This window comes from Platalea leucorodia (assembly GCF_965183815.1).
Source record: "Platalea leucorodia genome assembly, chromosome: 3".
NCBI lineage: Eukaryota > Metazoa > Chordata > Aves > Pelecaniformes > Threskiornithidae > Platalea > Platalea leucorodia.
Window position 1 is genome coordinate 77,790,561 of NC_138825.1, and position 24,819 is coordinate 77,815,379.

The 24,819-nt window shown below is 51.9% G+C and overlaps 1 protein-coding gene across 1 annotated transcript; it reads right to left on the reverse strand.

The window, feature by feature from the left end:
- Positions 1–2: 2 nt before the first annotated feature.
- NR2E1 (nuclear receptor subfamily 2 group E member 1) lies at positions 3–16,063 on the reverse strand (the record flags this gene model as incomplete). Its single annotated transcript, XM_082305379.1, has 9 exons — positions 3–926; positions 2,485–2,590; positions 2,852–3,001; positions 3,384–3,480; positions 7,940–8,086; positions 9,397–9,632; positions 9,928–10,015; positions 10,635–10,780; positions 16,039–16,063. 9 exons carry the CDS (start codon positions 16,061–16,063, stop codon positions 764–766), a joined length of 1,158 nt encoding a protein of 385 aa, XP_082161505.1. The 3' UTR covers positions 3–763.
- Between the last annotated feature and the right edge of the window lie 8,756 nt (positions 16,064–24,819).

The window sequence follows — 24,819 nt, forward strand, 5'->3', positions numbered from 1 at the left end:
ATTTGGTTTTGCTGTTTTAGTTTTCCTTTCTTGACTTGTATCTTTTCAGGTGTGTCTGTGAATGTGTGTCTGTGTGTGTGGAAGAAGAAGGAGGGAAGGGCGGGGAGGAAGTGTATAAAGCTCTTCTGTCTTTGAGATGTTAACCGAACAAATTGTGGTGACATCCGCATCAAAGATCACCAGTTCATTTTGCAGGAAGAATGGAGCTGCCGTCATAAGCTACTTTTTAGTCAGTTCTGAAGGCCACTTCATGACGTATTATAGCAGAAGCAATGTTTTGGTAACCTGGTCTTAAATGTTGCCTATCGTATTAAAAACATTTTCCCAACATAGGCTACTTTTAAAACAGTTCTGAAGGCCACCACATCTCATGTTACAACAGAAGCCAGGTTTGGTCACCCGGTTCCAAATACTGAACAAACCAAAGTACCTTCTTTCACATTTTGTCTCAGATCTGCCAGTTAAATGAGAGAATAGCGGAGTCTTTGTTAACTATGACTGGCATCTGAATTGCCTCCATCCTGTAGTAACAGGAATAGCAGCCAAATTCCAACCACTTTCACTTTTTCTGTAGAACAAAGCATTCTCTCCATGATCTAAATCACTCTGTTCAGAGCAGCAGAATCATATCTACTGGGGTATTTTTTGTCAATGGGTTTAAAGGCTAAACATTCCCAGGCTTATGCTTCCTGTAGGTTTTGTTAGTTGAGGCTTATTCTCCATAGATGAAAGTGTCCATCCCGATGGTTTATTTTAAGGTAATTTATATGTCACTGGATTTGTACATATCTGAAAGCAGTCTTGTAATTGGTACATTCCCAATGGTCTTTTTGAAAAACACTTCTTCTATTGTAGATGGACTAATCGAACGTAAAGCTGGTAAAAGCAATAAAAGTTTTCCAAAACGACAGGGTTGTGTGGGATACCTGGGAGACAGAGAAAGAAAAACGTGTTGAAGTTTTTAGATATTTTTCCAAAGAAAATCTTTTACTTCACAGAAAAGACCGATATTCAGCAAATTGTACAGATGGGTGCTACCTGTGCTAAAATCCTGTGGTTTGTACTCACATGAGCCAGAAGGTTGACCCCAAGGAAAACTCTCATAATGGAGGTTAGCAGAATATAGACCAATGCCTCCGAGTTTTGATTAGCTCCTTTGTTTATGCCCTCAGAGCAGTAGCAATACAGAGACAGGATCTGCTCTGACAGGTCCCTCAGACAACACCTATGTTCTTGGTGTGGTTCAGGGAAGAGCTTGACCTATAATAAATACCCTGTCATTTAAAGGGCAATTTAAACCTAGCTGGGTTGTCACGGTAATCATTTTGCCCCCTTCTGGTTGCCTTATACATTAAATACCAATTGACATTTAGAAATATTTTTTGGTTAAAGAAGCTGTGTTTTATCCCCAGGTAATGTATTTGCGTTAATAGGATGTTTTCCATCCTTTCTCCCAGCTTTTGAAGCCAACACAACACAGGATATGTATTCTAGCTGCGCTTACGCTGACTTTACACCAGTGATTCTCAAGCCTCTGCTTACAGCGGTCTCCCTAAAAGGAGGAGTAGGTCTTTTGGAGAAACATTCTGCTTCTCCAGTCTGCCCTCCCTTGAGTCCTGTTGAGAGCAATTCCACTGAGATCAAAGGGTTGATACGGCTGTCACAGTGGCAGGGAGGTAAATTCAAGCCTGAGGAGGACATGCAAGCTGAAAGCCCTGTCCCACTGGAGTCACTGTGATCATCCTGTCAGTGGACTGCACTTTTCTCCTTGTAAAAGGATATCTTTTACAACAGATACTGTTTAGCCCAGTAGCTAAGTACTTCCAGCAATGCAGAAACGCAATGGAAAAGTCGCCATGCCTGGAGTGGAAACCATGGCCATGTAAAACCATTGCTCCCCGGCTTCTCTCTCCAACAGGCCCTGGCTCACTCAGAGTCTCCAAGGAGCAGTCTTCATGGGAAAGGCCTTCCGTAAGAACAGGTTATTCTTTTTGCTCTGAACTAGCCGTAACTGGATGGTATTTGCAATTTTCCGCCCATCCCCAGGGCAGGCCCTTCCCTTTTGACTAAATAGAAGTGCTTCAGAAATGGGGAGATGACACGGGGAAGTGTATTGGAGATGGTGGGTCAAAAGCGCTCATACTGCTGTGAGATGTGATGTCGTTTTGAGCATCACTATTAGCAGTATTTAATTGAATAAAACGTAGAGGAAAATGCAGCCTTCTGAAATGCAAAGCGTTCCACAGTAGGTATCACTTCCCAGGGGAAGATCTCTCCTTTTACCGCTTTTCAGTTTGTCTGAATAAATCCCAGGTTCCTCATTTCATCAGGAGATGCCAAATCCCAGCAGGCTGACAGCCGATGTATACTTGCTGTAACAGCCCAGTCCCCGTTTCAAGGCAGTGGAAGTGTCGCCTTTGCTACAGTGGGAGTGTGATTTTACCCCTACGGCTGCAAGAGGTATTGAGAGAAGACACCGATCACCTGGTATGAATGTAGCTGTTCAGAGTGAGCTGGGCTTCATCTTGAAGGGCTGCTATGGCAGCAGCATTTCGGAAACTCCTCAGTTCGGAACCGCTGTGTGTAGGCACTGGAAAGCAGATCAGTTACTAGTTCAGCTTGACTCTTGGGTGGGTCAAAACAGTTCAGCTAGTGCTAGCAATGGAAATTAAACGTCCCCATTAGTTCCACAGCACGCCACTGTCAGCCTTTCAAAATGCAACCCCGACTATTGGAAACCAGTTGGATGATACATAATGCTATGTCTGGTTTAAAACATAATTTTTGCTTTAAAGAAAGTAGTAACCTCATAGTTATCAGACCAGATGAACAAGAGATTCTTTCTGCTTACCAGCTTTAAAAGTGACAATGCATTTGAGACAGGCAAATTCAGTAGCATCTAGCCGAAGTTGTCTAAATCTAGCCACAACCTCCTGTAAAGCCTGTATTTCTGAAATAATTTTATTCAGCTTCTGAGAATCTGTATTGTCACCGTTCATGCCTAAAACAGAAACAGATGAAATAAATATTAAAGGCATTTGGTTTATTTTATATTGATTTCTGACAAAATCCTCTGTATCAATATCCACTCTATTGTCACACTTGTCTATCTGGTTCCATGTAAACTGACTATATTGTATGAAAGTTAATATAAAATCTTCTCTTGGATGATAACAAACACAGTAATTTGCATTTAAATGACAATGCAAGCAGTCATGAATACAACAAAACAACATTATTTGCATTTAAATATAGATTTATAAATGACAGGTATGCTCTATTGTTCAGTAGGAATTTGTTATTCTTTACATGTTGTTCTTTTTTCAGTAATGTATTTTTATGGTAATTTTTGTAACAAAGTCATTAAATTGTGCAATTCTTACCAGATACAGCCAGTAGAGTGTTAGCATCAACTGGAATGGCCCATTGTGCTATTCCTAGAACAAACAGTTCTCTCCAAGCATCTTCCAAAAGCATCAGCTGTCATACAATAGATGTACAATATAACATAGTGTATAATTTATAGATTTATCAACAATTTAAATATGTAAATGTCTGTTATTTTAAAAACTACTTTAAATGCCTGTCATGGTGTTTTCCCCACAGCATTCGTTAGCTCTTCTCTTAGCTTTTTGAGAAGGTGTCTAGAAAGAAGTCTATATGCATTGTAGAAAAACACTGAGGGTTGGCTCACTGTGCACCATGGTGTGGACCAAAAGGGAGGAGAAGGAAAAAGGAGAGCGAGAACTCCCGCCCCAGAGAGCTCGCTGACAACATGAACACTCGCCTGTGTTTCTCAGCACAGCGTGGGCTCTCTCCTCCTCTCCTTCGGCACATACAGCTGTCCTAGGACAAGCTGGACGAGTGCTCTCCTATCGCTCTCTAGGGGTTACCCTCCTTTCCCTCCGGAAGGCAGGATTTGTGAAGAAAAGCCTGGACAATGTCCTGAAATTACATCACTCTCTAGGGAGCACTGCTTTAGAGCACACATGTATCTTTAACCCCTTCCTTACTACGCACGTCTTTAGCTCTTTCAAGCACAGCATCTCGACACACATGCGGTTTCTCAGGGTCACCTGTTTTCCCGCTTTTTGCTTAAAATCACTCAGAAATTCCAGGCACTAAGAGGTGTTTCCTTTCAGAGAACTGAGTGTCCAAGCACCTAAGCTGACAGCATTGCTAGTTCTCTGCAATTTTTGTACATTGCCTGGTTGTATGGAGGATGTGTTTTTCTCTGTTGGGAGGCAATGCCTTTGATTTCCGTGGAGAGGCAGTGGTGCATCTGAAGAGGAGACCTGGCTCCTGGTAACGCAGACTGGCAAAGCCAGAACAGACATGTTTAGTCTTGAGGGCATCTATGGATCGTTGGCCCAGACCAACTCTTAAGAGGGGTTTGGAGGGCCCCCAGTTCAGCTGAAGTTCATGGCCTGAAGGACATGCTGTGGTGCGTACACATTGTCGGGGCCTCGTGTCTCTCAATAGGGTGGCAGAGATTTGGAAGGGTGAGAATTGTAGTGGACTCAGGAGGGATCATCTGGTAGCTCCAGGCAGTGAAAACAGATTGCCCAAAACTCAGGCAGAAAAAAAAGCAAACCACAAGTAGTAATATTGCTATGGTCCCTGGAAGTATCAGCAGCTTAACTTCTTAGGAAAATAGGAAGGAGGGTATTTTAAGTCTATAAAGATTATGTAAAAGGAAGAACAAAGTAAAAAAATACATCTTACCAAATGAATTATGATTTCTCTGGAATCAGATATATGAAAGTAATAGATGATACAGAAAGCATGCGGTAAGAGTGAATCCTTTATCTATGTGCTAACTCTTAACAGTGGCAGGAGTTTTAAACCACCCTGTCCCGGTCAGAATGGGAGGAAGAGCTCTCAGAGTCTCTGCTCTCAGCTTATCGCTGCAGGCTTATGCCCATTTTCTGCCTTTTTGTGCTATGTGCTTTGCAGAACTTCTATATAACTTGACTAAGGAAATCATGATGGGAAAGTATTTCTGCCTCTGTTTGCATATAGTTACTGTTTGAAATAATTAGATTGGATTTTACAGCACTGGAAGCTGCCCAGATCATTATATGAAATATGGAGGGGAAAGGGGGTCTAGGGTGCAGCACCCATCTCGGCTGTCTTCTGAGAGCAGCCAAACCTGCTCGTAAGTCTCCTAACTGCCGCTGCCTGCGAACTCAGCCCCTCCTCCGGGTAATCCTGCCTGATGGATGTGCAGGTTTCTATATGACATAGGAAACGATTCGCCAGCCTTTCATCTGCTTTTGTAAAACTTTTTTTGTCATTCATTCATGCAGACACAGTGGTAATGAATGGTGGTTCCTGGAAGATATCAATTTCATACGTTCTTTCCCACTAAGTCTTTAAAGTCAGAAGACTTTAGAACTAAGAGACTATTCCAATAGCTGAAGCTTTCTTCATGCCTATGCATAAGTCTGTAAAACCACCAATTAAAATAATTCATGCTGAAGTCATACTCAGCCCTCCTTCTTCAAAGAAACAAGAAATACCAGGCTTTCTGAAGGACTGGGTTTTGCTTCTTAATCAGCCCCATCCTGTTAGTACGACCTTTTGTTGGTGGCCTACATTGGGCCAACCTGTCTTACGGACAAGCTGGGCAGGTGTGTGGGCCAGCAGAACTTGAAGCTGGCGATTTTGTTGTGTGGCTTCCAGTCCACGATGGGATTAGCTCTGTGGAGCTGGGGAAGGGACACAGCCTCTGTTTTACTGAGGGCAGTGACACAGCAATCTTCAGACTTGGGTTTTGTCAGCAATTTGGTTTCTACTTATTTCTTTGCCTTCAAGATGAAACTGTCAGAGACTCCTGGAATCACAACACGTTTGCCTTTTCGGAAAAGCACAACAAAAGCAAAATCCAGGAGAAGGTTTTAGACTCTCCTTGGGCAGATGTCAGGGATACGAAAAGAGAAATGCAGACATTTACATCTGGGCCAATGTCAAATTAAATAATACAATGGCATTATGGTAAAAATCAACTAATTATTCATGAAATAAGATGATTAAAATCAGAGTTATTTCTTCTCCAGCTCTCCTGAATATGACAGGGGAATCATGCAGAAAGAGGCCCAGGTCAAAGCTTTAGAGCTGAGCAGCTCTGAGTTTTGAGGAAGCTGGCTTGCAATAAGGTACAACAAGTCAAGGGGATGTTAAGGAAAGGCTGGGATTTTAATATGTAATTCACTAACAGTAGTCCCTGATATGAAAGTGAAAAAGGCAGTGGGTTATTTAAAGATAACAGGAACACTCTGGTATCTCTAGGTAGATAAGCAGGCCTTGCTGCTTGAGGCATGCTTGGTCATGTGCAATGGAAACATTTGCTCCCAAATCCTGCTGCCCCCTCCTCCGCACCCTAACAGAGATGACCTTGTGGGAAATGCATCCATATTATGTCGAATAAAGCCTTCGCCTAAGGACCCTCCTGTGGACATCAGTGGTCTAGAGATGGACCCAGCCTCTTCCCGTGCACTGAGGCTCCTGCTGAAGCAGCACACTTGCTGCTTGTCCCTGATATTTGGGCCTGTTTCTTTCGTTGCTTAGTATGGCAGACCTGATGCTCCACGGAAGCAGCGGCAGCAGAAGACAGCATTAGAGAGCAGCATGCCGCACTAGGACCGCTCTCTTCCTCGTGGTGTGTGTAACCTCCCGGGCACTATCTCATTGCTCCCCCCAGGCTCACTCCGTGGCAGGGCTGCAGCCAGAGCTGAGCGGCATCCCCCTTTGTCTCCTTTAACAACAGGAGTTTCAAAACATGGGTCTGGTGCTAGAAAAGGAACGCTTCAGCGTACCTTAGCTTTATATCACGTTGTGACCATCATGATTTACCTTTAGTGTTTTACCAAAACACTATTGGTTTCCTAAGAAGCTCTTTTCTTTCAGTTCAAAATCCATATTTGCATATCAACTGCAACACTTGGAACATGCATCCGTGGAAAGGAACTAGTTCCTCTGATGACTGCTATGTAACATCTAAGGTACAGCGTTTCTAGTTACCATTTTGGGAAATTAGCTCAATCATATCAAAGTATTAGACGTCTTTTATGATTGGAGCTTTGCGTAGATTTCCCCCCTTCCATTTTATAATTATCTGATTACTTTTTTTTAAATTAGTGCATTATACAAAGCACACTGAGTCCTCATCAAGAATCAAGTCATTAAGAAATTGCTTCAGCTCGTACGGTTCACATATGATTTACTTGAGGCAAAGGCAAATTGTCACAGAGGGAAACAAGACAAATTAAGGAATATTTTAATTAATAGTGAAAAATGTTGGGGGCTGGCCAAATTTTGCTTCCACCATATTGGTGTAATTGTAAGTTCACTGAAGCCAACATGAATAAGGAAAAAATGTTGGCTGAGGAGAGGAGAGGAGAGGAGAGGAGAGGAGAGGAGAGGAGAGGAGAGGAGAGGAGAGGAGAGGAGAGGAGAGGAGAGGAGAGGAGAGGAGAGAGGAGGAACGGTTTTCAGAAATCGCCTCACTCATATCCTGGACCATATGCTTAACTAAGCTCTTCTCATCCCAAAATAGTAAAAGTAAGATGCTGTTCCCCATTTTATGGAGGGGGAAAGTTGACCCACAAGTAGAGAAGCAGTTTTGGCACACTGATTTGGGTCTCTAGCCTGGTGGCTTTTCCTCTAGAACTAGTCGTCCCATAATATTCACTTTATATTAGATTTTCTTCTGGCTTGATTTTCACTTGGTTCATGAAATAACAGTTGGAGGAAAGCAGCTTCTGAATCACTGCCTGGTTTTTAGGGACAGACCAAAACTCTGCCCTGAACTTCAGAACTGCTGAAGTCCATTATGGATTTAAAGGTCTAGGACTGAAGGTTCAGGACCCAGTCTGAGCTCTGAGTCTTCTTTAACAGGCAGGCCAGGCCAATGCCGTTCCCACCGCAGGTGCCTTACCTGGTCTTGTAAGGACAAGGTGGAGAAGGCTGGGACACTCTTGGCCCACTTGATGCTCATGAACAGAAGTCTGGCTGCTGACTCGCAGACGGATTCGGTAGCCACTTCGTAGAGATACATGGGGGTACCATTGACTTCATGTGGGTACTAATGTCGAAAAGAAAATAAAGCAACTTCATACGACGTCACCAAGGCAGCCTGGTCTTCCTTTCCCATACAGCCCCCATTCAGCCCATCATGCTCATGCCCAATACAGGGTGCACTCTCTTATTCTGCAAGCAGAGGGCATCGCTTTCAGTGGGCCCACTCCAAACCGCTCTCTGCTGCTCATCCGCGTGGATGAACTGTACTACAGAAACAGTTCTCCGGAGGAGGTCGAAGGGAGGATGAAATTATTACATCAGGGGAAGAAAACTACCAAAATGCAGTGTCATCCTTTACCCTGTTACACAATAGCACACCTCTGGTAGCAGAGTTAGAAGAATACAAATTTGATTAAGAATTTGTGGGTTGTGACCTGTGCTTCAGAAGCTGATTTAGCGCTCCAGCCTTGCTCAGCAAAGCAGTAAGTACTCGTTTAGCCTTAACCCTTCATCAGGCTCCCTTACTGCAACAGGCTGTAAGCAGATGCGTAGAGCTAAGCATAACTGCCTAAGGGGCGTGTAGGATTGGAATGGAGTTACATTTTCAAGTATGTGCTATGTTTTCTTGGCAAATAATTTCTGATTGAGTATTTTCCAAAATTATAATATAAAACTATACGTTATGATCATGTTCACGATGGATTCTGCCAAGCTACCAACTCTGAAAATGCAGAACTATTTAAGTTGTCTCTTCTATGTTTTTCTAGGTGCTGTAAATATGCAAAATGCCATTGCAAATGGGTTAATGAAAAACATCACCTTATGGCTAATTCCTGTGCAGTTGAGGCCACAGCAGTACTTTCTCTGGGCTGCTTGGGAAATGTCACAGCCAAGAAACGCAGAGCCAGCTTTGACACTTTTGTGTCTGTGTGGATAAGCTGCAGACTTTGGTCAGTACAGATAGTCCTTTCTGGACTGCACCACTATGGAGATGGGCATTTTGCTGAAGAAAACTCAGTGATTGCAGCTCATCCTCATGAAACAAGGTTTAAAATGGACTTGTGGATGGGCTCCAGGCAGGAGGAGCACCTCTGTAAGCTTGAGGGTGTAAGGACGTAGGAGAGACAGGGTTTGTATAGAGCAGGTTATCAGTCGGTCCTTCTGCATACCCTTTCTGCAGAGGGCCTCTCACCCCTTGCACCTCGCATCTTCAGAGCTTTTAGGGCCGTAACAAAAGAGTCCCCACCACAACCCGCAAGGCCTCAATCCTTGCTCTTTCCCACATCTATCCCAGAGGCAGGAAGGGGCTGGCGGGTTGCAGGCACCCCAGCAGTGAGGTCCGCAGGCCCGCTGGGGGCCGGGGCGATGGCTGACCTTTGGGGTGGGCTGCGCCAGGCCCACCAGAGCCTGCCTCTCCGGGGTGCCGGCGACGGCGGCCAGCTCCAGGCCGTGGGGCTCCAGCTGGGAGACAGCGGTGAAGAAGGCGGGCGCCGGCAGGGCGGCAGCGGGGAAGTGCGGGGCGCCGCCGCTCTCCTCCTTGTGCCCGCGGAAGTAGAGGGCCACCTGCTTCCGTATCGTCGACGTCCGGGGGCCCCGCTCGTGCTGCACGGCTGCGGGGCACCAAGGAGAGGCGAGGGGTTCACCGCGGGGTCCCGCACCGGGTGCCCCACGCTGCTCGGCTGGGCTTCCCTCCCTCCCCGCAACTTTTCGGGGCTGACCCCATGCCCCCCACCCGGAGGGCGTCTGGGGAGAAAGGGGCGATGCTGCCGCGGGATGGGGGTCATTGGGGGTCCGGGGGGGGAGAGCCTGCAGCGAGGCACCGCTCCCCCGTCAGAGCAAGCCCCGGCTCCCTCCTGCCCGCCCCCCCGCCGCCCCGGCCCCGGGGGAGAGAGGGGCAGCAGGTACCGTCTTTGTTCATGTTGACCTCCAAGCACTTCTTCAGCCGGCAGGCCCGGCACTGGTTCCTGTGCGTCTTGTCCACCGGGCAGCCTCCCTGCAACACAGCCACAGCCGTCGGGCCGGGGGAGCAGCGCGCTCACCCCGCCGGCCCCCGGCGGCAGGACCACGGAGGGGGCCGTGCCGTGCCGTGCCGTGCCGGGGAGCTGGGCCCCGCGGCGGGCCGGGCCGGGCCGGGCCGGGCCGGGCCGCCTTCAGCACCCAAGACAGCGACGGCGGCACCGCCCCCTCGGGGCGCCCCGCTCCCGGTGCGCTCCCCCCGCCCCGGCCGCGGCCCCGGCCCCGCATCCCCGCGGGGGCGGCCCGCGGGTGGAAATGAGCGCGGTCGGAGCGGGAAGGGGAAAGAGCGGAGCTGCCTCCGCCCGTGGAGGTGGAAATCGTGCCGGCTGCCCCTTTCTTTCCTCGCCTTCCCCCGCCGTCCTCCCCGCTCCCCCCCCGGGGCGCACCGGTGGGGCGCGGCCGCACGGCCCGGGGCGGGGCAGGGGCACCCAGCGCCCGGCCTCGGCCCGGGACCCCCGGGAAGGGAGGGGGAGGCTGCCTGGCGGCCGCAGCCCACCGCTGCGGGCGCTTCTGTTGGCGGGAGGGGCAATGGGGGGCCCTGGGGAAATGCGGGGTGAGGGGTGCAGGCGGTGAGGGGGCCGCGCTGCGGCTGGTACCTGATTTCCCGATTTGCAAACATAGGTCCTATTCCTCCTGATGCTCCGCTTGAAAAATCCCGAGCACCCATCGCAGGCGTAAACCCCATAGTGTTTCCCGGAGCTGCGGTCCCCACACACTTTGCAAGGGATGTCTAAAATGCGACCTGAAAGCAGAGAAGGGAGAGAGGGAGAGAAGGAGCGCTCAGCAATCTGACCTCCGGAGGGATTAGCCCCAGAGCCGCGGTACAAGCAAATAATGAAGTGATTTTATAGCCAACTTTCTTTTCCTTGAGCAAGTGTCAGTTTTCTACAATGAGCATTATTCATGCCCCGCTACGTTTATTCGGATCTTCTATAATCGCCAAGACCCATTTTGGGAGGGAAGATTACAGCAGCGGGAGCAGCAGCCTTGCCTGCTAGAAGTGGGGATGCGGGGGGGGGGACCTGGGGCGGGGGGGGGGCGTTTCCCTCGCTTTCTGGCGCTCGGCAGAGGACGGCATTTCCCTGGGCAGGAGACCGAGGTACCGAATAAACCCAAACCAAATAAAATGACCGGAAAGCCAAGTAACCTCCTCTCCCCGCTAGCAACCCCAGCGAAAGGGCGCTGGCTCCTGCCACAGACGAGCCGTGACATTTTCTTCACCCCAAAACCCGCGGCAAAAAACTTTCCGCCTCGCCTTTGTGCGCGGAGGCGGCTGCGGGCGGCGGCGGGACGGGGCGCGGGGCTGGCGGGCGGGCGCTGCCCCTCCGCGCCCCTCCGCGCCCCTCCGCCTCGCCCGCAGCCCCCGCCCCGCCGGGCGCGGCTTTCGCCCCGACTTTGACTAGAATTGCAAATGCTCTGAGGGCGATGGAGAAACTTGAACAGAGATTATTGCAGCCCGGTTCAAGAAATGCGCCAAAACCCCGCTCCGCTTCTGCCGTTTCTCCCGTTTTGCTCTTCTCTCTTTTCTTTTTCTTTTTTTTTCTTCTTCTTTTTCTTCTTATTTTCCTTCTTCTTGTTCTTTTCCTTTTTCTTTTTCTTTTCTTTTTCCTTTTTCTTTTCCTTTTTCTTTTTCTTTCTCTTTTTCTTTTTCTTTTTCTTTTTCTTTTTCTTTTTCTTTTTCTTTTTCTTTTTCTTTTTCTTTTTCTTTTTCTTTTTCTTTTCCTTTTCCTTTTTCTTTTTCTTTTTCTTTTTCTTTTTCTTTTTCTTTTTCTTTTCCTTTTTCTTTTCCTTTTCCTTTTCCTTTTCCTTTTCCTTTTCCTTTTCCTTTTTTCTTTCCCTTTTTCTTTTCCTTTTTTTCTTTTTTCTTTTTCTCTCTTATTCCTTCTCTTTATCTTTTTCTTTCTTTTTCTCTGTTTCTTTCTCTGTTTCTTCTTCCTTTTTTTCTTTTCTTTTCTTTTCTTTTCTTTTCTTTTCTTTTCTTTTCTTTTCTTTTCTTTTCTTTTCTTTTCTTTTCTTTTCTTTTCTTTTCTTTTCTTTTCTTTTCTTTTCTTTTCTTTTCTTTTCTTTTCTTTTCTTTTCTTTTCTCTTCGATTCTTTTCTTTTCTCTTCGATTCTTTTTGATTCTCTTCGATTCTTTTCGATTCTCTTCGATTCTCTTTCCTTTCTTGTTCTTTTCCTCCGCCTCAAACAGCCTTCTAGTTCTCCTACCACAACTTAGGCTGGAGATTCAGTCCGTCTCGCCAAACCTCGGTCTCCAAACCCGGACAGAGAGCGCTCGGGGCCGCTGTCTTTGTCTGGCAGGAGTTCAGGGAGAGCCCCGGCCGCGGGTGGGTGAGGGCGAGGCTGGAAGGGGGAAGGCGGCAGCGTGCGGTGCGGTGCGGAGCGGTGCGGAGCGCTGCTGGGGGCGGGGAACAGGCCGCAGGGTCTCCTCTCGCTCCCTAGAGAATTTAGGAGCCCGAGATACTTTCAGACATGTCTCCGCTAAGGCTCTAAGACAATGCCTGCTGGCAGACAATAGGGACATTAGATAAAGTGTTAACTTAATGATTTTGCCCATTGAAACTCGTTTGACTGCCTCCAATGAGCACAAGCTGCCAGCTTCTCCCCTAAATGAAACCCGACAGCTGCTATACACAACACGGCGAGAGGGACGGGGATTAGGTTAGGGACTGCGAGAGGGAGGGGTGGCGGGGGGAGGGAGGGTGGGAGGGAGGGAGGGAGGGAGAGAGGTTAAAGAATAGAAAACTTTTACGCAATTAATAAGGAGCGCAGCGAAAGGAAGGCCCCCCCCCGCCCCACTGCCTGCGAGCAAGCCGCGGCTTTGGAGCTGCAGGTAGGCGCCCGTGAGGAGGGCTGAGGCCAAGGCACGGTTTCTGGGAGTGTGTAATTACAAGCCCTCCTTGCCACCTGCCTATTGGGGCACCAGTGACCCGTCAAAAAGTGTAGCATGGGAATTCGGATATCGCACAATGCCAACGGGGGAAAGCGCTCGACTTCCCTCTCCAGCCCTCAGCATCCACGGGGAGAGGGTCCGCACGCACGCACACAAAGGAGGAGGAGGAGGAGGAGGAGGAGGAGGAGGAGGAGGAGGAGGGGCGGGCTGGGGGTGGAGGGGAGACACCGAAGCGGGACGTGCGGCGGCGGCGCGTCCCGGGCCAGAGCCCGGCACCGCCGCGCTGCCCCCGCGCACCCCGGGCCGCCGCCGCTCCCGCCGCCGCCGCCGCCGGGGACCCCCCCGCTCCCCCTGCCCTCGGCAGCGGGTCCGGGGCCGCCGTGGGGCCGCCGCCCGGGGCACCGGGCAGCCGCGGGGGTCCCCGCTTCCCCGGCCGGCCTGCGCCGCGGGGCAGCCGGCCCGGCTTCGCGGGCGCTAAGAGCGGGCGGCGGAGAGGGAAGAAACTTGGGCTGGTTTTACAAAACTGTCTTCCCCAGACGGGTTTCAAGTTTGGCAGCCGCTTTGAAAAAAACATGTGCATTATATATATGTACATAGCCACAGCATGCGTGTAAATATATGTTCCATATACTCTCTACATGCCTACGTAATCCGTCTGTAAAACCCGAGCACCTGGAGCATCCCCGCCAAGCCCCAAGCCCGCGTTTCCAGCCGTCGGAGCGGCGCGGCCCGCCCGCTCAGCCCCGCGGCCCCCGGCCGGGGGGACACGGCGGAGGGAGCGGCTGGGCCCCCCCGCCCCGGCCCGCCGCCCACCCGCGACCCCGGCCGCGCTCTGCGCCCCCCGCCGCCCCCGCCCCGCCGAGGCCCCTATGAGAAAACTTTCGTGCAGGGCAAAATATGAAATAAATGGGGGGGGGGGGGGGGGGGCAGGGCGGGGGGTGGGAAGAGAAAAATGTAAGCTTGACACGGGGTCATGAGATAACTGATTAACTCTGTTTAAAAGCGCGCCGGTTCCCCGAGGTACCGCTTCGTCTCAGAAGTTTAGCGCTAAGAAAATGGGATTTCTGTTCAGCTGGGAAACCGTTTTGAACATCCCACGACAGGGGGTCCTTGGGGGCTTTTTTTGTGTGTCATAATTGCTTAAAGGATATATGGCAGCCCCGATTACTGTAATTACCATCAGAGGCTGTTGAAAGAAGTTAGTCTGGGCTCGGGGGACGGCGGGATGGGGTCTCGTTACCACCCAGGCAGGCATCGCAGCTGACATCGCCGGACGCCCGCCGGCAGGCAGAAAAGCCAGGCCGGACCCCCCTTGCCCGGGAGCCCCCCGGGACCCCCCCGGGACCGCCGGGACGGGGGCCCAGGCCCCGGTTCAGCGGGTCGGGTTTTTGCATGCGCTGCCCAGGCCGACCGGGCTCGGGCCACGGCCCGGGGCGGTCCCCGCGTGTCCCCGTCCCCGCGGGGCCTGGCCGGGTCGGGCCCGGGGGTCTCTTTCGGGCGGTCGCGGAGGGCCTGGGGGGGTGGGAGTCAGCAGCGAAAGCGGCGGCGGTGGCCGGGGGTCGCCCAGCGCCGTGCGGCCGGAGGCGCGGTCCAGCCCTGCGGGTTTTCTCCTCCGCAAAATGTCTCCGGCAGAAGCTCCGCCGTCCTTCGGGGACGAGGCTCCCCGGCCCTTCCTGCCCCTTCCCCGACACTCAGAGATCCGCCAGGAGCCCCAACAAGGTCCCGGCGCGTCTGCCCACGGGCCCGATCCCGCTCGGGCTCCCCTCGCACTTCCCGGGCGCTTCGGGCAGCTCAGCCGGCGGGAAGCAGCCCCGGTCGCCGCAGCTTTTTTTTGCCCGTGCCCCCTTCCCCTCCGCCCGTTATGACCTCCGCCCCGGCCCCGCTACTATTTTTTTTTTCCCCTCGGGGGGGGGGGGTGTCTGCCGCGGAAAAATGCCGCGCTCAGCCCCACGGGGGGGAAGAAGGCAAGCCAACCCACGCCGAAACGGCGGCAGCTCGGCCGCAGCACCGGGCTCCGCGCCGCCCGCCTCCTCCACGCGTGACTTCCACGCCACGGCCCCCGCCTCTTCCCCAGCCCCGCCGCCGCGGTGTGTTCCCCCCCACCCCCCCAGGCTTCCCGGCCCCCGTGGACAAAGGGAGGACCCGGGTCAAAATAACGGAGGGCAGCGGCAAGGAGAAGGCCGTGGGGCTGGGGGCGGCCGGTGGCAGGTACCGCGGCGGGTCCCTGCCGCCTCTGCCTCCCTTTCTCCGCCGCTCCGCAGCCCCGGGAGCCCGCCGGAGCGCAGAGGAAATAACTGTCCGATCCATCACTTGTCAGACATTAAATTGGATTGGGTATTTTTTGCCCCCTTTGTTACTGATTCCATCCATATTACAAACTCCGAAAGTCCCATTGGGATTATACGGATTGAGCCATTCTGTAAGAGCGGTTAGTCATGCTTTAAATTCCCCAGTTATGAGGTGCATGGATTTAGGATTAAGGAAAATGTGACTTTTAAGTTGTTTCTGCTTTCCTCGTTGCAGGATTATTTGTTGTAACTGGAAACGGTGTGCAAAGTATTGCATTTAAATCCTCCTTCAATAGGGTTGCTTACGCGATTCCGTCTAATTGAGTGACCGGAGTTTCAAACTCTTAAAAAGAAATTATTATGTCGCAGAAGATTGCATAAAGTCCATGAGAAAAGCAGCACGTTTCACCTCCGCAATGCCCTTTAAACCCAAACCTTGCCCCCTCCGCCCCGGGACCGGGCACCCGCAGCCGACGGCCCGCGCCCCGGCGGGACGAGCCCCCTCCCCGCCGCCGGCGGAGCCGCCTTGCCCGGGGCTCGCTGCCCCCGGGCTCCGGCCCCGGTTCCCGGTGCGGGAAGCCGGGAAGCGGCTTTTGCTGAGCCCAGGGCCCAAACTCCATCGGGGCAACTCCGAGCCTATATATTCGTTGCCGCTCCCGATGGAAATTTACACTTTTTTTCAATTCGGGGCGGGGGGCAAACCCAAACCACAACCCCCCCCCCCCTTCCTCTCCCTCCCCTCCACCTCCCGCCTCCCCAGGCCAGGCTGCACCCGCTTTCGGAAAGGCTGCTCGAAGCCTCCGCCGCGTTATTACCCACTTGTTGATCCCGCCGGCTTGCTCATGCTCGAAGCCCCCGGGAGTCGTTAAACTCGGGGCGAAGTGTCGGCGCCGGGGCGAGGCGGTGGCCGGTGTCCCCCGTCCCCCCCCACCCCCGGCGGCTCGGCGGGGCAGGTGCCTCCCTCGGGCGCTCACTGCTGGCTCCGCCGCGGGGGCCGGCACATCCTCGCCGCTGCCCCGCTTTCCCCAGCGATGTCCTCCTCCCGAGGGACGGGGACGGGCGGCGAGGAGGCGGCGAGGGGAAGGAAAAAAAAAAAAAAAAGGGAGCAAAAAGAAAAAAAAAGGAAAAATCAAAAAAAGAAACGAAATGACCCGAAGTCGGCGGCCGCTCGCTGCCCCCCTGCGAGCAGATGCTCTCGGGACGCCGGGAGGGTGCAGGGGGGTGGGAGCGGGCTCGCCACCGCGCTCCTGGAAGGCGAGCGAGAGCCACAGCCGCCAGGACAACAATGAGCCGAAGGAGAAGGTGGGATGGGGAGCGGGGCTCGGCGCCGAGCGCCTCGGTGCAGCGAGCAGGGAGATCAGAGCCTGGAAAAATAATGGAAGGGGGGAAAAGGCGTCAGAGGAGGCTGTCTCTGCCTCTCAGAAACTGAATGGTATAAAAAGGGAAAGGTTTCCAGAAGTTCATTACACTGGCTGACTTTCCGCTTTGAGCTCCAGGCTTCGGCCCCTATAATATCGGCCGAGAGGCTGTGACAGGCAGCGCGGGGAGGGGAGAGGGACGCCCCTCGCCCACTGAGCTTCCCCCGCTTTCCCCCCAGCCCCTGCCGCCGCCTGACGTCACCCGCCGCTGGCGAGGGGCGGGGGGGGAGGGGGTTAAATGCTAATGATATTAACGAACCCCCGAGCCGCTCCCCCACAAAACGCGGCGGCCGCCGAGATGATTCCGCCTCCTCGCTCGCCTTGCGCCCTCGCTGTCATAAAAAGGGACCCCCCCCCCAAAAAAAAAACCAAGAAGAAGGAAAAAAAAAGAGAAAATAAAAGGAAAAAGAGGAGACAAAAGAAAAGCAGAAAGAACGGATCAAGATCCCGTTTCTTTTGCATTTTCCCCTGGCGAGGTGGGGCCCGCCTGCGGTTCGCCCCTGCCCTTGCCCTTGCCCCGGCCCGGGCAGCGGCTGTGCTGGCGGCCGGCGGGGAGCGGGCCGGGGCTGCGAGCGGAGCCGAGCCGAGCCGGGCCGGGCCGGGCCGGGCCGGGCTGCCAGCCTTGCCGCCGGGCGACCGGAGCTCCCTCCTGCCGCGGGAGCCGGGGGCTGGCACGGGGGTAGCCGGGGCGGGGGGCTCCGGGAGGCGCCCGGCGGGCGTGGGGGGAGCAGGGCGGGAGGGCCGGTTTCGCCCTCGGGAGGAGCGGGGAGAGCTCTGCCCTGCCCCAGCCTGCGAAACCCCCGCGTCTGCCGGTGCCCGCAGCCGGAGCCGCCGCCGCCCGCCGCCCGCTGAGCCGGGCAGGGCGCACCGCCGAGCTCAGCCCCGCCGCCGCCGGCTCCCCGCTCCCCGCTCCCCGCTCCCCGGCGCCGGGACTTGTTGCACGGGGGCCGCGCAGGGAGCCCGCCCGCGGCCGGGGGTCCCTCCGCCTGCCCCCCAGGGCACCCAGCGCCCCGGCGACACTGACGAGGGCCCCGCCTGCCCCGCGGGGGTGCTCCGGCCCCCGGGCACCGCCGAGCCGGCCGCGCCTCAGCAGCCCTCCCCGAGGGTCCCGGCAGCGCTGCCAGGGCGGGGTGCAGCGGGGCGGCGGGGGGCCAGAGGCGGGACCCCTTCCCGGCTCAGCAGCTCTGGTTTCACCGAGAGGCTGCCGAGCTCTCCCACTCCTGCTGGAAACTCCCTGTGAGGCGGGAGCTGGTGGAGCAGCCCAGGGGTGGGGAGAGGTGCGCATCTGGGGAGGGAGGAAAGACCATCTCTCCTGCGGATGCGAGCGGAGGCGAGCAACAGCACCGGAGAGCAGGGCCAGAAGCTGCTGAGGCGTTTGTGAAGCCCTCGATGATCCTTGGCGACTGCTTTCTCGTCCCTGCCACCGGTGCGAGGTGTTAATGTACCGCAACTAACTTTTCCCTTGCTGGTCGTGATCCAGCCCAGCCCCAAACACGCTGTCCCTGTCCTTCTGTGCTTTGTCTTTCATCCTTCTGTCCTTCTGTCCCAAGATACGTGTGATTCCTTGTGCTGGTTTTGGCTGCGGTAGAGTTAATTTTCTTCATAGTAGATAGTATGGGGCTGTGTTTTGGATTTGTGCTGGAAACAGCATTGATAACAGAGGGATGTTTTCGTTACTGCTGAGCAGGGCTTACACAGAGTCAAGGCCTTTTCTGCTTCTCACGCCACCCCACCAGCGAGGGGGCTGGGGGTGCACAAGAAGCTGGGAGGGGACACAGCCAGGACAGCTGACCCCAGCTGCGTCTGTACCATACCTGTGTCGCAGGGCTGCGCGACTCTGGACAGCACTGGGATCCTGGTGACTTTCTGCTCTTTGCTCCCCATGGGACCTGTGCCTACATGGCACAGAGGGAAGCCTTCAATCCGGACAAGCCTGGTCCTGCCTAACACTGAGGGACACTGTCCAGAGGGCTGGGAAGTTGCTCAGGGAGATCCCAGAAAGCAAAGAAGCTGGTCGATCAGGGAATGCAGACAGATTTTCACTCCCCGTCTGCTTCCAGAGAGGCGGGGAAAGTTTCACCGCTTTGAGCGTCAACCAAAGGAACAAGGAAGGAGATGACCATGCTATGTTAGCAGGGCCTGGGGCCAAAACAAAGACAGAGCATTAACCTGGCCCTGGGCATCCCCTGCGCTAGTGAGGCAGATCTCCGGTCCTACAGCAGCTACAATTCTTTGCCCTGTAAACTTAAAGTCACCTGGAAAACTCTGCTGGTCAGACTTCATCCACAGCTTCCAGCCACTCCTGAGACAGGCTGCTCTGAACATGAGCAGGGCTTTCCCTCCTGTGTACAGCATCAGGCTCTGCCAGGAGGGAGAAAAAGAAGAGCTCGAACTATCCACCCCTCAACCCAAAACTCTGCTAACATAGCCCAGGCACCCAGAGCTGGCTCTGCAGGTGAGCTGGGGCTGTGGGTCACTGAGAAGGTTCCCTGTCCCTTGGGCTGTGCCTGGGGTTGCTTTGCAATCCTGCACCAGCTGCTGTTTGTTGTTTTCCTGATGGACAGAGATATCTGAGCCCTGAAAGTGAAGGCAGGGTGCATCCTCCAAGAGTACAGGGAAGAGCTCTCTCTCCCCACTGCAGCTTTTCACTGCAGCTTCTGTCAAAGCTGTTTCCACGGTCTTTTGGTGGAAAAGTAGTCCAGCTCCAACAAGGCAGGAAATTATAGTTAGCATTTAGTATTTACCATTACTACCATTTAGCATTTACCCTTATATTTAGCATTTTGTTTATTAGGCAGTCCTACATATACAGAAGATGCTAATATAGTAATGAAATTTACTGTCTCCTCGTAATGCCTTGGAAGTACAAATAGTTATCAGTCCTGCTACAGAAGCCGGTGCGTGTTCCCTTTTCACCTTATCTCCTTCAGGACTCTGGGCTATGACTACAATTACATGGTGACATTTCTCGGCGTTGTGCCACGGTCCCTTGCCAGGTGTCTTTTCTTCAGTTGGAGTCTCGGCAGCCAGACAAATCCAACAGCAGACCCATCTTCAAGTACACCGCTCCTTCTGCCTTTACCTCGCTTGTCTTCTCTGCTCTTCGGATGGGGAGCCAAAAGATCTTCAGTGAACAAAAAAAAGGAAAAAGAAAAAAGTGAAGGAGGTCAGGTGAGGGAAAAAATTAAGCTTCCAGAAGTGTATGGATTTAGCAGCAGAATATATGGATGTGCTGCTTCTATCCATTTTTCTCAATGGGAAGCAGGTGGGTAAGATCAGGCAAATCTAACGTATCCGTTTTCTTGGAAAGGAGATAAGGAAGGAAAGGATAGAGCTATTTTCTCCTGGGAGGAGGAGCTGCTGTTGCTTTGGGGCACACAAGAAGCCATCTCCACTCCCTTCCTTTGGTGCCCGTGCCAGGGAAGAGCCGGGGGCATCCTTCGGCGCCCCAGGCAGCCCCATGCAGGGAGGTGAGCACGGCTGCAGCGTAAATACTTGCTGGGGTTAGTTCCTCTGGGTTGCTAAATCCTCCCTGAAGTCTGAGGCGCCTTCCCTTCTTTGTAGGTCACAGTCCGTGTTTTTGTGGGCTGCCACAAACCCCTTTCTGCATCCACCTGCATGCAGATGGACGGGCACCGGCACTACAAAAGCCGCTAAAGGGACTGTGCTGCTCCTCGTCCGCACTGCCATGCTCCTGGGCTGTGACATGGCTGTGCCTGACGCCCAGCTCAGGCTGCTCCCCATGCGGGTAGTATAAGTGCACCTAACGAGCTCTTTTTGCGGTATTGAACCTCCCTTGGGAAGCCCTTGCCTCACGGACACCTCCTCTGGAGGGCTATGCCCGGGGAGGTGTGGGGCGATGTGCTGGTCCGGCAGCGCACACCCAAGGATGGCGGCGTTGGCCTTCCCCACGCCCTGCCTGGGCCATCACGCCCAGCATGGCTGGCCCCGGGGGCTGAGGACGCTGTGGGGCAACCATCCTGGCGGCCATCTCGGTGCCTCCTCATGGCTACCCCGGGGCTGGGCGCCTTCTGGAGCTGCAGGGCCGCGCTGATTTTCCCAGCTAATTTGAAAAAAAACAAACACCACAGCTTCGTGCTGTGGGCTTTCTCTGGGTGGGGCAAGACAAGGCTTTTTTTCCAAAAAGTGAAAATCCAAGACACAGAAAGATGATCCAGTGAAAAGACTGTCCTATGAATGCTCCCTCTCCCCTGGCTCAAGAGGGATTTCCTCTTGTTTATGCATTCTCTGTAAAGCGAAACCGCCTTCCCACTGCAGCCGGGGACGATCTTCCCTGCGTTCAACCTCTGCGTGCCGAGGCGTCCTGGTGAATGCACCAGGTACCTCTGGTGGCTTTTGGGCTTGAGTTGCTCTCAGCCCATCCTCCACCTTGAGTAATCCATCCAGCAAAAAGTTAAGGAAGACCTGCATTCCCCGCAGACGCCAGTGAAAAAGTGGCGAGTTTCTCCCCCGTGCCTGTGCATGCTTGGTTAAATAAGTTAATGACTGCATGAAACAGTGACCATATATCTTTGTTTCCGCACGTGCATCTGATGAGTGTGCGTTAGCAAAGCTACCTTGCGCAGAAGAGAGGGAAAAATTATACCTAAGGAAGACACTGAGAAAAGAATATCTCCGTAAGTCATGGCACTTCTTCTCAATACTCGTATTCAGGGGTGGAACAAGCCTGAGTTCACTTGCAGCAATGAAATGCCCCATTAATCACGTATGCCTTTGAAAGGGATATGTCAGGCTTGGCTTATACGCCTACATTGGTACCTGATCCCATCTAGACAATGCGAGACAAGCGCCTAACAAAGCGGCTCTAGTTAGTAACTTGACTTATTTGTTAGTTTGCTAGTTAGATATAAATCAAAGTGTCGTAATAAGCCAATGATGTAGCAGCAGCTGCAATCTAATTTAGAGAGAAACAGCCTCATTTTAGTTTTCCTGACATGAACACAAAAGACAGTATCAATACTGAAGCCGGTAGAGACACAGCTGTATAAAACTAGTGAAAGGTCTGAATACAAGGGCAAATATGTTATTATCTCAATAAAAGAAAACTTAAAATTAGATCAGGTCTATACTTTAACAGTTTTCAATTGCCAACAAAAGAATGCTGACTACAAGGAATAAATACATCTTGGAGTTACACTGTGACATTTAAAAATCATTTTACCAATCTGTTAAACGAATAGCTCTGGTTACGTCCTAAGCACTTGTGTGTGCGTAGGAAAGGGTTGCCTCAGCTATGACCCTGATTGATCGCACTTTGAGCGTAATCATTTCTATGGTAGATTGGCCTCCCAAATTTTGCTGTAGAAGCCTATTAACAAGCTGACGTTTGAGGCAATTGCACAAAATACTGTGTAGTGGCAGCAAAGAATGCTCTTAGGAAGGGCTGTATTTCTAGCTGGCAATGTAATGGCTCAGCTCCATTGACTTCAATTTAGCTATATCTCTTGATATTGACTGGAGACCAGATCTGTGGTATCTATTTCGGGAAACAAATTTAGAACCAACAAAAATAAATACTTCCAGATGCAGCATTGAGTCAGCATATTGCATTCAGTGCTGCTTGAAAGTATTGAGTCAGTTGGTGCAGACAGATTTTTAAGAAGAGAGGAATAGTTTTCTGACTGTCTATGACATTTATAGATATGCTTGCTTTATCTCTTGCTTCATAAAATATAGGTCACAGGATATCTTTGCAGGTCTTGGACTTGCAAGTCCAAGCAGAGAAGAGCACAGTATGCGTCACTCTGTGTCGTGGTTTAACCCGGCAGGCAGCTAAACACCACACAGCCCTTCACTCACTCCCCCACAGTGGGATGGGGGAGAGAATATGAAAAAAGGTAAAACTCGTGGGTTGAGGTAAAGAAAATTTAATAGGATGGAAAAGGAAGGGAAAATAATAATAATGATAGAAGAATATACAAAAGGAATGATGCACAATGCAATTGCTCACCACCCGCTGACCGATGCCCAACCCATCCCCAAGCACGGATCACTGCCCCCCGCCAACTCCCCCCACTTTTTTTGTTCAGCATGACGTCATACGGTAGGGAACATCCCTTTGGCCAGTTTGGGTCAGCTGTCCTGGCTGTGTCCCCTCCCAGCTTCTTGGGCACCTCCAGCCTCCTGGCTGGCAGGGCAGTGTGAGAAGCTGAGAAGTCCTTGACTTTGTGTAAGCACTCCTCAACAACAACTAAAACATCCGTGTGTTGTCAACATTATTCTCATCCTAAATCCAAACCACAGCACTATACCAGCTACTAGGAAGAAAATTAACTCTATCCCAGCTGAAACCAGGACACTCTGCAACTAGCTAGATGTATTACGAGGTTGGTTGAGGTTTTCTGCCTTTTGAGATTTCAGACATTGATGAGGCCAGGATGGTGAACTTGAGAAACCAGTGGTTTGAGTCTGCATAACGAAATCCAGCACTCCTAGCTCTAAGACAAGAGGAAAGCAGAGATCTGCCACGATCCTCTGTAAAATGAATTAACTCCTGCAGCTATTTGTACTTGTTCTACCTCAATAGAAAATGCAGTCCAATGCAAATTTACCACTGAGATAGATTCTGATCCTGCAGTCCTTTGTCATGAATATGAAATAGTAGTTTAATGGGCTTCAACAGGATTGCTGGTGTGCACAAGATCTGCAGAATTTGGCATGAACAAAGTTGCAGGCAGCCTCTCTGAACTGAAAAGTCCTGTCAGTCCTCAGCCAAGATTTCACCATTAAAATATAATACACATCCTTGAACTTGCAGTGTATTTAGGTGGTTCACAAATCCTGGTGCCTGGAGCGCTTTCTGCAGTGTGGGACAATCACATGCTACCGACCCAGGGATTCCAAGCTCTGAGTGCTCTCGGATATTTTCACTCATGTCCCCATGCAACTTTGCCAGATGTAATTTTGCTGCAATTGCCACAGGAAGACTGCTATCATCATTAGGGAATTAGAGGTGCTTGGATATGGGAGAGGATCTATCTTTGGTGAGATGTGATCCAACAACTGTATGTCCCTCTTTTTCACGAGGAATGGCTCTTATAAAGAAATATAAATCAGGGGAACCTGTGATGGGAATCCCAGGCAGAGCTTTATATTGTGCTGCAATACCGAGCACAAAGTATTGGAACATTTAGTCTAAAACTCTGGCGATTGGCATGGATGGCAATTCAGCATGGAACGGTGCATGTGGAGTAATAACAACTAGTAATGTTTCCATTAACTGCTTTTCATACTGTCCTGGTTTCAGCTGGGATAGAGTTAATTTTCGTCTTGGTAGCCGGTATGGGGCTGTGTTTTGGGTTTAGGATGAGAACAATGTCGATGATACACTGATGCTTTGGTTCTTGCTAAGTAGTGCTAAGCTGTCTCTAAATAGGTGCTAAGTGGCGCTCACAGTGGTAAAGGACTTTTCAACTGCCCATGCTCTGCCGGGTGCACAAGAAGCTGGGAGGGGGCACAGCCAGGGGGAGGGCTGGCCCAGACTGGCCCAAGGGCTATTCCATACCATATGACGTCATGCTCAGTATATAAGCTGGGGGAAGAAGGAGGAAGGAGGGGGACATTGGGCATGATGGCGTTTGTCTTCCCAAGTAACCGTTACGCGTGATGGAGCCCTGCTGTCCTGGGGGTGGCTGAACACCTGCCTGCCGATGGGAAGTAGTGAATGAATTCCTTGTTTTGTTTTGTTTGCGTGCACGGTTTTTGCTTTGCCTATTTAACTGTTCTAATTTATTTTACTTCGATTATTAAACTGTTCTTATCTCAACCCACGAGTTTTCTCCCTTTTACCCTTCTGATTCTCTCCCCCATCCCACTGGTGGGGAGTGAGCGAGCGGCTGCGTGGTGCTTAGTTGCTGGCTGGGGTTAAACCACGACACATACTTACTCCGTTCTGTGGCAGTACTGACACTGGTAAGCAAAGCAGATCATAAAGCAATGGCAGATCACTTAGTTACAAGCAGTAGAAGTCCAATGCGCAGATTATTGCACAACAACGCTTTTGTTCCAATTACAAGTGCAGAGACGATACTGCATATTAAACCATGATGTTTAAGAAACCCCAGGAGTGATCCAAATACTGCAGTTTGGCTGCAAATACACATGAGAAGTTGCTTAAAATCTACTGTATGGTTAATTAACCAGTTTTGTACTGTCAGGAGCA